The sequence below is a fragment of the Entelurus aequoreus genome, linkage group LG08 (genome assembly GCF_033978785.1).
Source record: "Entelurus aequoreus isolate RoL-2023_Sb linkage group LG08, RoL_Eaeq_v1.1, whole genome shotgun sequence".
Classification (NCBI taxonomy): domain Eukaryota; kingdom Metazoa; phylum Chordata; class Actinopteri; order Syngnathiformes; family Syngnathidae; genus Entelurus; species Entelurus aequoreus.
The window spans coordinates 71,428,958-71,446,715 of record NC_084738.1 but is presented as its reverse complement, the minus strand read 5'-3'; the positions used below and the strand labels follow the sequence as shown (position 1 = coordinate 71,446,715).

General features: G+C 41.3%; 1 protein-coding gene across 3 annotated transcripts; it reads right to left on the bottom strand.

The window, feature by feature from the left end:
* Nucleotides 1-1,945: 1,945 nt before the first annotated feature.
* On the bottom strand, nt 1,946-17,550 carry LOC133655202 (long-chain-fatty-acid--CoA ligase 5-like). 3 transcript variants are annotated; one of them, XM_062055154.1, is made up of 22 exons: nt 17,491-17,532; nt 17,025-17,094; nt 15,533-15,698; nt 15,356-15,467; nt 12,376-12,440; nt 12,203-12,304; nt 12,032-12,131; nt 11,767-11,945; nt 9,421-9,453; nt 9,137-9,254; nt 9,001-9,074; nt 8,853-8,930; nt 8,661-8,795; nt 8,447-8,581; nt 8,284-8,379; nt 5,912-5,979; nt 5,762-5,855; nt 5,583-5,699; nt 3,353-3,496; nt 3,190-3,291; nt 3,033-3,104; nt 1,946-2,091 (listed from the first exon to the last, which is right to left on the bottom strand). In XM_062055154.1, exons 3-22 carry the CDS (start codon nt 15,686-15,688, stop codon nt 1,960-1,962), a joined length of 2,112 nt encoding a protein of 703 aa, XP_061911138.1. In that variant the 5' UTR covers nt 15,689-15,698; nt 17,025-17,094; nt 17,491-17,532; the 3' UTR covers nt 1,946-1,959. The 3 variants fall into 3 exon arrangements, with proteins under 3 accessions (XP_061911138.1, XP_061911140.1, XP_061911139.1); XM_062055156.1 differs by having other exon boundaries at nt 9,137-9,188; XM_062055155.1 differs by lacking the exon at nt 17,025-17,094 and having other exon boundaries at nt 17,491-17,550.
* Nucleotides 17,551-17,758: the final 208 nt, after the last annotated feature.

Below are 17,758 nucleotides of genomic sequence, written 5' to 3'. Positions count from 1 at the left end.
GGATGGTTCTTTTCCTCTTTGTTCCAAAGGACACCACGTCCACAGTATATTAGATGAGCTCAGGCACAGCAAAGCCGGATGCGTTTCTGGGTGTTGTTGATAAATGGCTTTGGCTTTGCATAGTAGAGTTTAAACTTGCACTTACAGATGTAGCGACCAACTGTAGTTACTGACAGTGGTTTTCTGAAGTGTTCCTGAGCCCATGTGGTGATATCCTTTACACACTGATGTGGCTTTTTGATACAGTACCGCCTGAGGAATCCAAGGTGCATACTATGGCTTACGTGCAGTGATTTCTCCACATTCTCTGAACCTTTTGATGACATTACGGAGCGTAGATGGTGAAATCCCTAAATTCCTTGTTGAGAAATGTTCAACAATTTTGTCAGGCATTTGTTGACAAAGTGGTGACCCTCGCCCCGTCCTTGTTTGTGAATGACTGAGCATTTCATGGAAGCTGCTTTTATACCCAATCATGGCACCCACCTGTTCCCAATTAGCCTGCACACCTGTGGGATGTTCCAAATAAGTCTGATGAGCATTCCTAAACTTTCTCTTTTTTGCCACTTGTGCCAGCTTTTTTGAAACATGTTGCAGGCATCAAATTCCAAATGAGATACTTGCAAAAAATAGTTTTCCAGTTCGAACGTTAACTATCTTGTCTTTGCAATCTATTCCATTGAATACAAGTTGAAAAGGATTTGCAAATCATTGTATTCTCTTATTTACACAATTTCACTGCTTTTGGGCTGTGTATATATATATATATATATATATATATATATATATATATACACAGATTTCAATGTCTAAGTCAAAAGTGTCAAACGTTTTCATTGAGGGCCGCTTGTAAGAGTAAATATATATGAGTTGTTCCATAATTGCCTATGCATTTGATTATATTTTATGTGAAATGTAATGTATGGCTTATTTTGACATATTTCCTAAGCTTAATGTAGAATTAAGTCTTCCAAAATTAATGAGTATACTTTTAATGTTTTCATTGAGCCATTTTATTTTTAAAGCACATATTTATCCAAATAGAGGAGCCAGGTGAGGTGGTAGGAGACCACGGTGAAGACCGAGGACACGGAGAGACTGTCTCCCAGCTGGCCTCGGGAGGAGCTGGACCAAGTAGCTGGGGAGAGGGAAGTCTGGGCTCCTCTGCTTAGGCTGCTTCCCCCGCGACCCAAGCGGAAGATGGATAAAAAAATAAGACGAATGTCCAGCAAAAAAAAAATAGCCCACATACTTAGTGGGGGAAATAATGGATTTTTAGATGCATTGCAATTCGGACACTAACAATGATAAAATCCATTAATTGACAGTTGTCAAGTTTGACGGACTGCAGCGAGGCACTTCAAGAGATTCCTTTAAGTTCCCTTTTTGCACACATTTACATTCATTTAATAAATGTGATGGGAATTTAACATTTTCTTATACCAAATGCACTGTTGTTTTTTTAAGTTACAAGTGATAAACGCTTATTTAGTGAAATGAAATGTAAAACTGCATCCATAGATTTTTGATTGAATCATAATGTGTTTAATATTAAAATTCAGGAAATTAAGATTTTTGTTAAAATGTAAAAAAAAAAAATAGGAAAAATTATGAAGCGCTTTTTTGGTGCACGTCATTTCCAGGCTTTTGCATATTGAGGCCGACTGTCAGATAAAGTTTGCGCTCCAAAAATCAGTTTGTCCAAACAGTTTTGATATTGCCATAAAAATAGTGGAAAAAAATGCAGTTCCATAAATTCAGTGACAGAAAAAACGTGTACACAAAACGATCTGGCCGCCGAGTCTTTGAAATAAAAGCAACCCCGGCAATAAACCGTTTCACCACACGGTGGCAGTGCTCTTACAACTCAAATAGCTGCATGTTAAAAGCTTCTTTTTTTTTATCTCACAAACTTGTGAGTTTAGTAGATAGTCTGACAATAAGATGCATGAAGACTTTTTATTGCGCATAGAGCTGGTCAATTTGCATGCGGAAGAAAGCCTTGAGCTCGGCCCGCTTGGCTTTCAGTGTGGGGGTCAAGAGGCCGTTGTCGATGGTGAACTGGTCCGGGTGGAGGTAGACTGCCTTCACCTGCAGCACAGAAACTTGTTAGGGCATTAAAAGCCACTAGAGGGCAACCTCAACAAGATGCGGTCATGCAGGGTGTCCAAAGTCAAATATTTTACTTGGAAATTTTGGGGGGTTAAATATTGCATATTTTGTGCGTTTGCCATGATAAAAGGTTTTGACAAAAAAAAAGTTCACCAACAGATCTGATTTTAAACTAGACTTGAGCATTTAAAGAAAAAAAAAAAAGTTTTGAGTAGAGCCCTTTGATGCCCAGGATTTTTTTTTTTTTTTTTTTTTTTTTTTTTAAGTCATTGCTCAAAAAGTAAAATTGAATGAATTTGAATGAATATAAAATAACCTATTTAAGGTTTAAATTATTTCACATCAATTATTCCATTTGTTTGTGGGGGTAAATGTTGCCTATTGTGTGCGTTTACCATAAAAAAAAGAGATACTTTACAAAAAGGTCAAAACGTATATTCGGATACATCCGAAGTTGATGTAGAGATTTAAGAGTTGAAAGAAAAAAGAAATACTGATGGCTTAAGGTGCAAAACTTGAGTGGGGCCATTTAGATCCCTGATCAGTTTATAGGATTTTTTTTTAACGTCATTGCTTACCAATTAAAATGAAATTTGACCCATTTAAGGCTCCAATTATTTTACAACAAATATTGCACTTGACATTTTTTGGGGGGGAAAATATTGCATATTTTGTTTTTATATCAAAATACTTGATCTAGAGATTTTAGCGTTGAATACACAATATATATACACACACACACACAACGTATTTATAAAAAAAAGACCAAGAACAGTACAAGTCCCAGGGACTAAACTTGAGGGGGGAAACAAATCCATATTGGTTTTGAAAAGTAAAGATGGCTCCCGCATGTGACCCTCAGCTAAATGTTTGCACACCCCTGCTGGAAAGCAAGAAAAAACTCACGCTGCTTTAGTTACCTGCTCAAAGGACTTCAGTCCTGCTTCTTTTCCCAGATTGATCATGTCGGACAGAACGGCCTTCTTCACTTCCTGCAAGGCAACGCAAACTTTTCAAAATATAAAAACATTCTTCCCTCAGCATGCTCTACGGCTGGAGAGGGAATCGAACAGTGACCTTGTTGCTGCACAGTTCTTCCATGGAGCCCTGGCAGCCCAGATTCTGGGCAAAACTCGGCAAAACCTCGGGATCAGGAACCACAACTGCGACCAGGAAGGCCTGGGAAACAAAAAAATGGTTAGCGATTGGCAGGTGTGCACATGCACACTCATGGTCTCACCTGTAGACTGTCTCCGTGCACAAAGACCTGAGCCACAGGTGCGCTGCGCACGTAGACATTTTCAATCTTCTCTGGTGCGATATATTCACCCTGGGCCAGCTTGAAGATGTTCTTCTTGCGGTCAATAACCTTCAGAACTCCAGTCTGATGGCGACAAAGAAACCTGCTTCCATCAAACTTGACTTACAAAAGCACTTTTCATCCATCCATCTTCAACCGCTTATCCGGAATCTGGTCGCGGAGACAACAGCTCCAGCAGAGACGCCCAGACTTCCCTCTCCAGAGCAACTTCCTTTGGGGAATCCCGAAGCATTCCCATGCCAGAGAGGAGATGCAAACCCCCCCCCCCCAATCTGGTCATTTGCCTGCCCTGGGTTCTCCTCCCAGTGGGAGGTGCAACAAGGACCTCTTTAAGGAGACGCTCATGAGGCATCCGCACAAGATGCCTGAACCACCTAAGCTTTTCAGACATCAGAAAAGTAACTAGCTGCTTTAAAAACATCTGCCATCATGGCACACAAGTGAATGCTGAGTACAGAGGAGCCAGGTGAGTAAACACTATCACAGGAGCCATCTGCACCAGGAAGTCATGGTACCATGGCGACCAGGACGCAGACAAAGCTGATGCAGACGGCTTCCTCTGAGAAACACTGGAAAGTAAAACACAAAGAAGAAGATAAAAATGGCTTAAATAAAAACGATTAGGCAAAAGCCAAATGGAAAAAAAGGTGTGTCTTAAAAACATGAACGTTCTCTGCAGCTCTGAAGTCCTCCGACAAGCAGTTCCATAGACGGGGGCCATCATGGTGGAAGTAATAATTAGGTGTGTGCCTGAGGGTAAAAGCAAATCTGAAAGAGGCCCAACAACATTTATAAACCCCAAGAAGAACCTTCAAATTGATCCTGAAACACAGGAAGCCAAATGCAGAGATGTTAAAACTGGTGTAATGCGAGTCCCCCTTCTGGTCTTGTCTTTTGGAGTAATTGCAAAGGTGCAATACCATTTTTAGGACCAGCAGAAAGCAGGGCGTTACAATCAGCTATACCACTTGTAGTAAGCACATGCATTAGCGTTTCCCCGAGAGAACTGGGAAAACTCTGGCCATTTTCTTAAGAATCTCTGGGTCAAAACCTGTTTATGGTCTTCAAGGAACATCGGCTAACTCGTCCCCCTCCAAACCCTCTTTACCTAAACATGCACCTCCCAACAAATCTAACAACCCTGTGTTTATAAGACTCATTTAGAACGTACAACCTACGTTCAGATGTTTTCATTCCCATCAGTTCCAGCTGCAAACACTACCCCTCCCATTTAATTGCTTCCAACAATCCAGTCCGTTCGGGATTTCACTCTTGCAATTGCACCAAGTTACATCAATTTGACCGATCCTGGGAATCGGGTGCTGCCTCACAACTTTGTCTAATTTCCCCACACTTTAGCCAATCGGCGTTATTTTCAATCAAATGTTTGAGTGGCGCTCAAACCCGCACTTCAACTGATCAAAACTTGAACGAATATGTACACAAAGTACACACTACTACTAGGGAATAACGAAGAACAAATCAATGATTGAAGAGACTAGCTTGCAAACCTACAAAAGCCCGTTTGTGGACAAGGACACTACAGCCATTCAATCACCTTCGCCACTCGCGCCAACACAATCCAGTGAAAAGATTCAGAGAACTGCTAAGCTAACAGCTTAGCTAAAACGCTTCTCCGAGTGTGCTCTCGCTGACGTCACATTCACCACACACTCTGCTCTCATGAAACATCACTCATGCCTGATATTTGAATTTTTATTTTCTTTAAGTAATGCATTACATTCATAAGAGGGTTATTACATTTGATAAACAACTATAATGACTTTTAAAAGTAATTATCCCAACACTGGTTATAAAGAATTAAGTCATTTGACAATGCGCTCGAGTATTTACTTTAAGGCCATCTAATTTAAGCCCATCCTATAAAATAAGTCAATCAGTTGGAGTATCATTCTCCAGTTTTTGGAGGTTAAGGTTACAAGAGCACTTTAAAAAAAAGAGACTAAAAACCATAACTTATGTCACAACATTTGGAAAAGCTGCTGCAAATTCAGGCCACAAAAAGGGTTGATGGTCTTGGAGAGCTCTGGTTATTCAATGAGTTCACCCCAGAACATTACCCCTAGCATTTGGGCACGCTTTACCTCCAATTAGAGCACAGAAGTTACGATAAATATCTTAACTCTACCTTCAGCCATTTTCCAATGTCTCCAGTGTGGAGCCAGCCGTCTTGATCCAAAGCCTCAGCGGTCTTCTCCGGGTCCTTCAGGTAGCCTTTGAACACGTTGTTACCCTTGATGCACACCTGCCACCGCAACAATCATCCACTTGCTTGTTCCAACAAAAAAAAAAAAAAAGTAAACTCACCTCGCCTTCACCATTGGAGGCAAAGTAGTTCATCTCTTCCACGTCCACCAGTTTCACCACGTTACACGGCAGAGGAACCCCCACGTGTCCTGAGGTCAAAAGGCATCTCGTAACCAAGAGACACGCATGGCGGTAGACGTCGTACCTGAGGTGGCGTCTCCCGGCATGGTGAAGGTGCAGCCGGCCGTGCATTCAGTCTGGCCGTAGGCCTCGAAGATCTGTCACATGGGGAGTCATGGCGATGTTATAGCTCCTGATTCGTAGGCCTCCTTCACAAACACTTGTACAAGTAGGTGCACTCCAGCGAGACTTCAAATCCAGACTATGTTCATACGGCACTTTTCATACATAGGAAAGTGGCAAACAAAATGCTGAACTAAAAACAAAGAACTTGCATCCACAGCAATATTGACAATAGCAAATCAAAAACATGGCACTGAGGATTTGAGGGAAAACTGCACCTTTGGAGGCGTCCACACTGAAGAAGAACTCAAACACCATTAAACAAATATATACATACAGAAATGTAAAACATATTTTTACCATTCTCAATGTTAGAAAACACAAAAGTAATAAAACATGATCAGTAAAAAGCCTGATTAAAAATATGTCTTTGAAAATTGTAACGATATCTAAAGCTACAAAGACCAGCGCCAGAGGACCTCAGGATCCGCCAGAGTTGATACGCTTAAAGCAGGTCGTGGGGCCATTAAGACCCTTAAAAACTAAGTTTAAAAATGGACGGGGGAGCCAATGCAGCAAGTTTAAAACTGGTGTAATGTGCTCCCATCTTTGTGCAGATAGTTTTCACATTTTGGGGAGAGCAGGGCATTGCAATAGTCTAGACAGGAAATAAAGCATGCATTAGCACATTGTGCTACTAAAAATGTCAACATGCGGAGTAAAACAGCCTGAGCAAGGAAGTTCGCTACTAGGAGTCTGTTAAAACAAAAAAGGACTAACATGAGATATCAGATGTTTCTGCAAAATAATCCACCCTAGTGTCAAAGAAAGTTGCAAGTACCACAACTTTGATAAGATGAGAAGCCATTGCCCCAACAAGAGCCTTCAATTAACGCCAAACGTATCATGAGTGATACATAAGTTGGAGCCCTCTCCAGTGTCATTGTTTTTTGCCCTAAAGAGCCCGACGTATTAGATCAGATGCATTAAACAAATAATCCACAGGAGGGCAGTCATTGATTCATTAGAAGGCTGTACCGTCATCCTGCAAGTAGCAGAAACAGATTGTTTTAATAGAAAGGGGTAAGCTACGAAAAATGCAATTTTTTACTGATACATGAGTAAAAAGTTAATCCAACGTGAAATTCCCTATTTTATGACATTTTATAGTAACTGTTTTGAAAATGTGTAAAAATGATAAACATGCATCTTTGTAATGCAACTCTAAATTTGTCAACTGGCATTTTATTGCATATAAAAAGTATAGTTGCATATAACTTCTCCAAGGCAGAAGCGCATTTGAAAGTCCCCAGTAACAAATGTGTCCACATAATTCAATGTACTGTGCCATGAGCTTAAAGCAGCACTAAGTAACTTTTCAACCTTTATAAAGTTGTCAGAACTTTTGGACTTATAACTAGTTGAATGACACCAAAGGGGGCCTCTATCGCTTTCACTGGCACTTAGTGACTTTGGAGGGTGGCAGGAACCAAAAAACTTCACACGTCACTCCTTTTCCAATTCTTTAAAGACAGAAGTCGAGGAGAACGCCTACGTGCAATCATGGCAGAAGCTCCAAAACAACCAAAGAAATGAAAAGTTTAGTCTGAGAAAACAGAAAAATGAGCAGGACAGTCACTTTCCTTGGCTGGCGTGAGCTCAAAGACTAGGAATTTCAGACGGATGCCACAGTTATTGCTGGACTAGTGACTTTCCATGCTCAAGTCAAAATAATGCTAGGGCTAGCTATCGGGAATGTGTGTGGTAGGAATTAATAGCCAACAGTGTGATAGTTCCACTACTTCCTTTTGAAAAAAAATCTCGGTACCTGCTCGGTACCTGGTAGTTGCGCAATCCAAGACCATTTCTTGATAGTGTCTGCCATTTAGCATAAACAGAATATTTGTGCCAATATTAAATCATGTCAGTGTGACGCTATATGCGCTAATCCTCTTGGGAAATGTGGTCTTCTGGCAAAACACTACCGCTTTGGACCACCGGCGCCGCCAAAATCAACCAAAACTGAAAGTTCTTAAGTGGGGCTTTAATTATTGTGACCACTAAGCGTCGGAAAATACCACTCCAATTCAAGGACAGCATAAGTCCATTCCAGTTAAGTGTTTTTCATACCTACCATTGTTCTTTTTGTGAATTACACCTTTTTTTTTTTACCTTTGCTGTAAGGAAAGAGTTGCAGGCCACACATGGTCCCCAGGTCATTCTTGGATTACATTTTTCTACTCATTTTCAAGACATGCAGACAATGTTAATCATTCACATCCATGCTGGTAAGTGAGGCCCAAAAGATGGGGGGAACTGCACTCCGGCCAGAAAGTTACCTGACAACCGAGAGAGGCCCGGAGGAAGTCCAGAACAGAAGGAGAGATGGGCGCCGCCCCCGTCACCATGACTCGTACCCGTCCACCCAGAGACTCCTGATTGGCAAGTGGGCCACCAGTAAGTCACTTCCCGCACGCGTGGTTTTGATCAGTGTTGTCGTACCTGCACTTTGTGGAAGATGAGCTTGTCCCAGATGCTGTTGTTCCTCACAATGCCTTCCCGCACCTCGGCCAGCTTTCTTTCCACTGCAAAGTTGAGCAGCCATTTTTTGAAAGGGGACACGGCACCGCTCTGCACCTGGACACGGAAGAACACAGACTTAAAAAAAAAAAAAAAAAAAAAAGACCCCGGGAAGGGATTTTTTATAGCTACCAACTTTGTCATAGACGCGGTTGAGAAGTCGAGGCACGACGGGAAAAATAGTGGGCTGCAGAGTTTTCATGTCGTCAGGCAGAAGTCTAATGTCCCCTTGGAAGAATCCCACTCGAGCTCCAGCGCCGTACATGACAGTCTGCAGCAAGAAGACACTGATACCCCTGCAGGTGTGGAACTAACATCAATTTCTCACCTGCACCACCCTCTCAAACATGTGCGCCAACGGCAGGAAGGAGATGCTAACATCCTCAGTATTGGGAACAATGGATGTCTAGGCAAACACAGGAAATTTGAATCGTGGCTAAATGTTCATCCTAAAAGAGATCCAGAAAAATAAAGACCTCAAAAGTTTGGATAACTCCAGCAGCATCAGCAACCACATTCTCATGGGTCAGCATCGCCCCCTTGGGGTTCCCTTTGAAAAGACACATTTAGTCTTAGCTGGTCTTTCTGGTTCTGAGGACCAAGAGTGTTTACCTGTAGTTCCACTGGTGAAGCAAACTATGCCGAGATCTTCTGGCTTGGGTGGCTGCAGTGAATAGAACACCCTTGAGCAATAAAGAGCCTCAGGTCCAAACTTTCTGAAGGCAGAAAACTAAAACTTGTTGCGCATTACATATGCTAAAACCGGGCCAACGAACAGTAGGTCCCAATAAGCCATCTGAACAAGACAGGTGACCAGATAAGGGTTCAAAAATAGCCTAAGGATGCATTTTGGACACCCTTGCCTTAACGAGTCATAACTGAGAACATTGGCTTACCACTGGCTTTTGAAGATCACTTTTCCCAGCAGCCTGTGGAGCAGAAAGAAAAAAGATTTAAGTCAATGGTTGCTTCTACATGAAAGTAGCGGGACATGTTTTTATTAGGGTTATAATTGACAGCGTTTTGTTTTATGTTATGTCAACATGAGATCAGATGCAATTTAAAGTGCAGCAACCCTGGTGACGGTCATAAAAAAAGTCATTACAACGCAGACAGGAAATGATCACTGGCTATACTCGGTGCCGTGACCCGGACAGGAGTGAGGTTTGGAGTGGTGAGTGTAGTGAGGCCAACAATCTAGAAAACCACACTGGTTGACATCGGACATCAGGTTAACAGCACAGGCTTTTTACCTCAACGTCTAGCACACTGAAGTCATTCGGACGAAGCTGGTTCTAATTCCGGGTGAGACCAGGTGAAATAAACTTGGTGCCGTGACCCCAGATGAGAGCAGGGTTCAGGGGTGGTGAGTGAGTGGATAAACCTCACTGCCCAACACCGTATGACAAGGCTATTCAACAGGCAACCCGGGGGACAATTCCGGCCTGCTTATGACACGCATCCCCACCGCCCTGCAGTACAAACAACTGAGGTGGCTGCAGCTTTAGGCCTGCTGTCCACCCCGCTGCCCATTACAAGTCTCAAGTTGTGTCCTATTATGTGCTCATGTTGCTCGAGGTTCTTTTCCTGAGCCCCCCCAAGTAGAATCTTTGTTTGGGTGTTGCTCATTTCTCCTCTCCCGCCATGCTTACCTTTACTAACTTTTTCCGGGGAGCTGCCCTTGTGGCGATCAGTCTTCCTGTTCAGTCTGCTGTGTCTGTTCTTGGATGTGTTGTACTAAAAACCAATTCCATTGTACTTCAAGTGCAATGACAATAAAGTACCATTCCAGTCTAGCCTGAGAGTTCAGTTAAAAACTTGGACCAATATTTTTTTGCAGTAGGTCTTTAACAGCTGAGCGCTCCTTATACAATGCTATTTTGTACATCTTACAGAAAAATGTCCACGGCAGAGTACACCGCTTTTCAGGAATGTACAAAGTAAAAGCGAAAGGACAAGTTCTGGCCCCTTTGTCCTTGACTTTTTGGATATGTAGCACCCTCTAAAAAATTTAGTTGAACAGCCCTTCCGTAAGCACATACGTTGGACGCAGAGTTGACCTTTTGTCGCACAGTTCATTCACTGGAACAGAAACTTGGGCTGAACCAGGCGGGTTACATATGTAACAGTGGAGATACCGCACAGTCAGATGAGAAACCCTTTCCGTATAAGAATATTCTCGCATAGTCGACTCAAATATGGAGACCACTCACTCTGTTGCCTGAAACACAGCTTTTATCGCCCCAGTTCTGAAGCTTCAGATTGACTCGTACTTTTATGGTTGACCGCTTGAATCCTGTTCCCATTTGGAATAAAAATAATATTGTTCACATGTGTCTGTTTGAAATAGTTTTGCTAAAACTGCCAATACAAAAATGGCTGTTGAGGCGGATCCGAGCTCCTCCCGAATGACAAGACCCAGAGGTACTTGAACTCCTCCATTTGGGATATGGCACTTCAACCTTTTCCGGACTCAGAAGTGCTGATTTTCATCCCAGTCGCGCCACACTCAGCTAGGAACCAATCCAGTGAGAGCTGAATATTCTGGCCATATGAAGCCAGCAGGACCACATCATCCGCAAAAAGCAGAGACCTAATCTTGCTGCCACCAACCCGATCCCCTCAACGCCCCCAATTGTGCCTAAAAATTCTGTCCATAAAAGTTGCTAACAGAATCGGTGACAAAGGGCAGCCCTGGCAGCGTCCAACCCTCACTGGAAACTGGTCCGACTTACTGCTGGCAATCCAGACCAGGCTCTGACACGGATCGTACAGGGAGTGGACCGCCACAATCAGGCGGTCAGATACCCCATATTCTGAGCACTCTCCACATGACTTCCTGAGGGACACGGTCGTACGCCTTCTCCAAGTCCACAAAACACATGTAGACTCCCCACCCTCCCCCCGTCCCCCCCAAGTCAAAACATTTGGACACCCCCGGTCTATACTCTAAAGCAAATTGTGGGCCCAAGTGAAACCTACCTGGTGGGTTTCTTCTGTTCCGCACAAGACTCAAACTTGGGTCGTCCGCATGAGGCAGGCGTGCTAACCATCAAGCTAAAAGCCCGGGCTATCAACTGTATAGCCAACACTCCTCTTGAGGTTCCCAGGGAGTGAGGTTTATCAGCTTTGACATGGTTGAGCCACACTGGGGTTCCTCCATTACAAACACCCCACCATTATTTAAGGCGCGGTTTACACAACATACTGTCACAGCACAGCCACATTTACAACAGTGATACCTCCACATCCTGCATGGCCAACACGTCAACGCCACACTTGGCTCCTCGCTGGACCAGGTCCGTGTCGAAGGGATCCATGACAACGACAGTTTTCAGGACTGGAGTCTGTCCTATCTCACAGTTCTGCAGCAGAGCCTCTGCTTTTTTCTGAGTGTCACACAGCACGGTGGAAATGTCCGCTAAAAACAGAAGTAGAAGAACATCAGGTTTAATTAAAGGAAGTTTAGAGCACATCTCTAAACGGAGATGGACTGGATCCAATTACCTTGGTCGATAATGAAGACGAGCGCTTCGGGACCCAGGGTGTCGTAAAGGGGGACCGCCACCATGGAGTAGGTGTAACAGGCCAGCTCACTGATAATCCACTTTGAAAATAAAAAGTCCAGTGAGCAAAAATATGCCATCAAAGCACCACTCTGCAAAGGTGCGGACTCACTTCTGGTCGGTTCTGAGCGAAGATGCCTATGAAAGTGTTTGGGTTGGCCTTCAAGCCCCTCTGAAGGAGCCCCGAGCCGAGATGCTCCGCTCTGTCCGACACCTTCCGAGGCAGGACAACAAGTTAGGATTTGTTGTCGGGCGTGTGATTCAAGTGTGTCATGTGGTGTTTACCTGTCTGTACCTGAGCCACTGATACGGCCTGCCGGCTTTTCTGGAGCCCAAACACGGCCCGTTACCTGCAGGCAGCATGGAGGGGTTAGGTCATCAAATGTGGACACTTGTATTCTGTAAAAACTGGGTGAGATACATTTGACTATTTTTTTAAACCACTGATGGGTTGGACCAGGAGTGTACAAACTTTGGCCAGAAAAAAAAAGAAGAAATTGGTGGGGGGGGGGGGGGGGGGGGGGGCTGCATTTCAAGATATACATACACATGTGTGTACATATAATGGTTATGTAATTAGTACAACTGTACATTAAGAGTATGTGAAAGTTGGACTTCTACCTTGTTTACAACCTCCTTAAAGTTTTGTCATCAGAAATATCAAGCAGTTAAAATGCAACAAACATGGATAAGTGTTTGGCATTTTTCCCAACATGCTTTGTAATTGATTTAAATGTGTCATGTAGATTTTTTCTTATGGTGCATGGAAGTTTTTTTTAGATTATCCAAACTTCCGTAAACACGTTGTGTTGTGTGACCATGACGACATTTTGTATGGGTTTGATTTTTTTTGTGCTATGACTAAGGAAAGTTGTTTGTATTGGGTTATATAACTAAATTCTATGCATGATTCCCTTTAGAGCAACAAGTCCTTGACCTGAATAGGTCTGAAAGATGGCAACAAACGGCAGCATCAAAGTACTCTGACTTCCAAAAGGATTAGCAATCTCCTTGCGTGCCAAATGATTCAACTCATAATGCCAGCAGGCCGTAGTTTGGACACCCCTATAAGCTTTAGAAATGTTAAACTTTTTAATCAGTATTCTTTAGACGGGTTCTCAACTTTAGATTTGCGGACCCATTGTCAGTCAGGTGCATCTGATTGTGAAAGCATTAGCTTTGATTTAGGGGATCAAAGACAAGCGTCAGTCTAGCACAGGGGGTCACACAGCCTGTATAAAACTGTACCTTATTGTGCAATACTAGATATTCAAATAGAACCTGCTAATCGCTAGCCATCTTATACTTGCATGGATAGATTATGTATAGGTGTTTTTATTTCAAACATGCCACGTAGGATGGCATTTCTAAACTACATTATTCATTCAAAACTATGCAGGGGTTTTATTTAACAAGTGCATATACTATTTCTGGCCACTGTAACATCGGTTTGAACAGTAACGGTTTGAAATTATTCATTTCTTTGGTGAACCACCAGATGGCGCCCATGTGCCGCACCACAGAGAATCATTAATTGAGACACTTTAGTGTTGAGTGTAAAAAAAATAAATGTATGATTTATGTTTAACACTTTTAAACGGGGCCATTTTGAATACCCGATAACTATTATTATTTTTTTTTTAATAGTCATTGTTCAAAAAACTCAAAATCAATGTTAATACACCTATTTAAAGCTCCAATTAGGTCACATTAAATATATTCCATTTGGAAATTATTGGGGAGAAAATATTGCACATTTTGAGGTTTTCCATAAAAAAAGGTTGACTAAAAGGGCAAAAAAATAAAAAAAACTATATTGACTGACATGAATTTAAGCATGGAATAATAAAAAAATAAAAAATCTGAATAATTTTTATGACTGACCAAACTTGAGGGGCGCTAGGTTAAAATAAACATATCTCAAGGCACACATATACATACATACATACATACATACATCTATAGCAGGGGTCACCAACGCGATGCCCACGGGCACCAGGTAGCCCGTAAGGACCAGATGAGTAGCCCGCTGGCCTGTTCTAAAAATAGCTCAAATAGCAGCACTTACCAGTGAGCTGCCTCTATTTTTTAAATTGTATTTATTTACTATCAAGCTGGTCTCGCTTTGCCCGACATTTTTACTTCTAAGAGAGACAAAACTCAAATAGAATTTGAAAATCCAAGAAAATATTTTAAAGACTTGATCTTCACTTGTTTAAATAAATTCATTATTTGTTTTTACTTTGCTTCTTATAACTTTCAGAAAGACAACTATAGAGAAAAAATACAACCTTAAAAATGATTTTAGGATTTTTAAACACATACATTTTTACCTTTTAAATTCCTTCCTCTTATTTCCTGACAATTTAAATCAATGTTCAGGTAAATGTATTGTTTTTATTGTAAAGAATAATAAATACATTTTTATTTAATTCTTCATTTTAGCTTCTGTTTTTTCGACGAAGAATATTTGTGAAATATTTCTTCAAACTTATGATTAAAATTCCAAAAAAAAAATTCTGGCAAATCTACAAAATCTGTAGAATCACATTTAAATCTTATTTCAAAGTCTTTTGAATTTATTTTAACATTTTTGTTCTGGAAAATCTAGAAGAAATAATGATTAGTCTTTGTTAGAAATATATCTTGGTCCAATTTGTTATATATTCTAAAAAAGTGTAGATTGGATTTTAACCTTTTTAAAACATGTCATCAAAATTCTAAAATTAATCTTAATCAGGAAAAATTACTAATGATGTTCCATAAATTTTTAAAATTTATTTAAAAAAAAAAAAAGATTCGAATTAGCTAGTTTTTCTCTTCTTTTTTTTGGTTGAATTTTGAATTTTAAAGAGTCGAAATTGAAGATAAACTATGTTTCAAAATTGTCATTTTTTTCGTGTTTTCTCCTCTTTTAAACCGTTCAATTAAGTGTAAATATCATTAATTATTAATAAAAACATAGAGTTAAAGGTAAATTGAGCAAATTGGCTATTTCTAGTTTAGTTTAGTCTTTATTTGAAGGGACAATGTACAGAAACATTAAGTTCAAAGACAGATTTCTGGCAATTTATTTAAGTGTGTATCAAACTGGTAGCCCTTTGCAATAATCAGTACCCAAGAAGTAGCTCTTGGTTTCAAAAAGGTTGGTGACCCCTGATCTATAGTATTCGTTTTGAAAATGGAAAAATATCAACATGGTTCCCTGCATGCTTTGATTTTCAAAACATTGACACCCCTGCTCTTTATGCAAATTCAAACTCACCTGAAACTCTCATCCCCCTCTGAAACACCTCATAGATGGTCTTGGCGTCGCCATAGTAATAAGCCAGCAGGTTGTTGTTGTCCTTGAGCAAGGCAATCTTCCTGGCTCCATCCTAAAATGTGGCGAGTCCGAAGTAAATCACATCGTCACATCAAAACGCCATTGAAGCTGCATCACCTTGATGCCCACGGTCTGGCACTCCAGGTCGGCAGGGGACCTTATGGGGGCGGGCCTGGTGTTGAGGTAGAACAGGGTCGCGGCCGCCACCACAAACAGCGAGACGATGGCTGGCGTGGGCAGCGGCGAGAAGAGCATCTGGAAGAGGACCTCCATGGTGCACGCTCTGCAGAGACACACTCCTTACACTTGCTGCTACTTGACACGCTCACCAAAGATCGGGCTCAAAGTCAACGCTCTTGCACAAGTCAGACTCGAATCATGAGAAAGTCAACTTGGGAACGTTTCTGTCATGGGAGAAAATGTTCACTTGTAATAAGAAAAACAAAAAGCTATGCTAAAAGTACAAGAAGGAACCAACATGCGACTGAAAATAATTTCTCTTTTGCCATTAAACATAGAAAATAGGCTGTAAATACACATGTTCAAATGTATTAATTGTTTAATATTTATAATTGTAGTAATTTTACTTAATCAGTTTTAGCAGTGAAAAGCTGCAAATGAGCCATGTTTTAAATATAAATCCTGTCATTTTGTAAGTAAACTGTCCTGTGTGTATAGTTTAGTGTCGTTATTTTAGTCATGTAAACACAACGAACATTACTTGCATACATACATACGTATGTGTATATACACATACAGTGATGGGCAGTAACAAGCTACATGTAGCTAAGCTACCTAGCTTAACTACATTTTCCAGTAGCTTAACTGCATTTTTAACAAGTAGCTTTCCCTGTAGCTTAGCTACTTTTAGAGCCATGTAGCGAGGTCGTTTACATCAAAGCTAGAAATTTGAGAAAATGGACTGCTAATCCAGACTACAAACTAAACAAATACATAGTGGGGTGCGGGGACCCCTGGAGGTCGTTGTAGGGTGTCCCCAGCTAAGTGCCAGTTAATATTTGTACACTCCGTTACATGAACATTGACATTATACATGTGGGCCCATAGATAGCTACATTTAACAGCATTTCAATCAACTTTTGCCGTGGAGCTTGCTACAATTCTCAGAGGATAGTTTAGCTACATTTTATCAAGAGTAACTTGTAGCTTAGCCTACTACATGTTCCAAATAACTTGCCCATCACTGTACACATGCATATATACTTTTATTTTTTTTTGGAGGCTGAAGTATCAGATTTTGCCAACTTTAAAATTAAAACATTTCAGTTTTACCCATTTATAGCTATTTGACATGCACACAGTACAATTTGTGCATTGCACATTTTATTTCCAATTTGAAATTATTGCACATATTGATTCATTTAAAGGATAAACATTTGCTTTGCTTCCCCACATTGGTGCTCTTTTTTTTTTTAAGTTTGGATGTGAAACTTCCTCCGGACACAATATGACCAAACAGCACTGGACCAAGCATTGACCCCTGTGGGACGCCGTCCCTTTGGAGTGAGTCAATATTTCAGAGCATTTTCCATGTCAATTATGCCATATCTCCTTTTAATAAAGGCTTCAAAAAGCAGAATGCTCTTACCTGCACGAAGCAAAACCTTTCCTCGGCCTGACAAGGTTATAAAACTCCCAGAGGCGACCTTTGAACTTTGCTTGTTGTGAACAAAAAAAAAGCAAGAGTAGAGACATAAACGCAATAGTGTGTCGATTAAAAAAAAGGTATTTCTTCAACTGCATTGGAAAAGGAATCATTTACGGCTGACGGTGGAAGACGAGCGATTATATCTAACATTTGCAGAGTTCCAGGGTGAAAGGTCAAGAGCAGTTGTCGCACATTTTCCTCTCATCTACGCTTAAAGCAAAGTTACATCGGCTGAATCAATCTAAAATAATGCAAAGTCAGCGCTCACTTTCTTGCTTTAATGACATTTTAACATTTGAGAGGCTGAAACTAACAACTTAGTGACGCATGAATATAAAGACGGCATATTGTTATTATTTAGCCTCGACATGTTGACACGAAAGAAAAGTGTGTGATGGGAAGTTACCTGCTGGGATTGGCAGAGATGTTTGAGACCTTCGTGGAGGAAGAGCTGGAAAAAAAAAAAAAAACCTGCAGCGGTGCCACTATTAATGTATGCACCTGTGCTCGTTAACACTTGCAAGTGCACGCAGGTGTGTGTGTGTGTGTGCGTGTGTGTGTGTGCGTGCGTGTGTGTGTGAGTGTGTGTGTGCGTGTGTGCGTGTGTGTGTGTGTGTGTGTGTGTGTGTGCGTGTGTGTGTGTGCGTGCGTGTGTGTGTGCGTGTGTGCGTGTG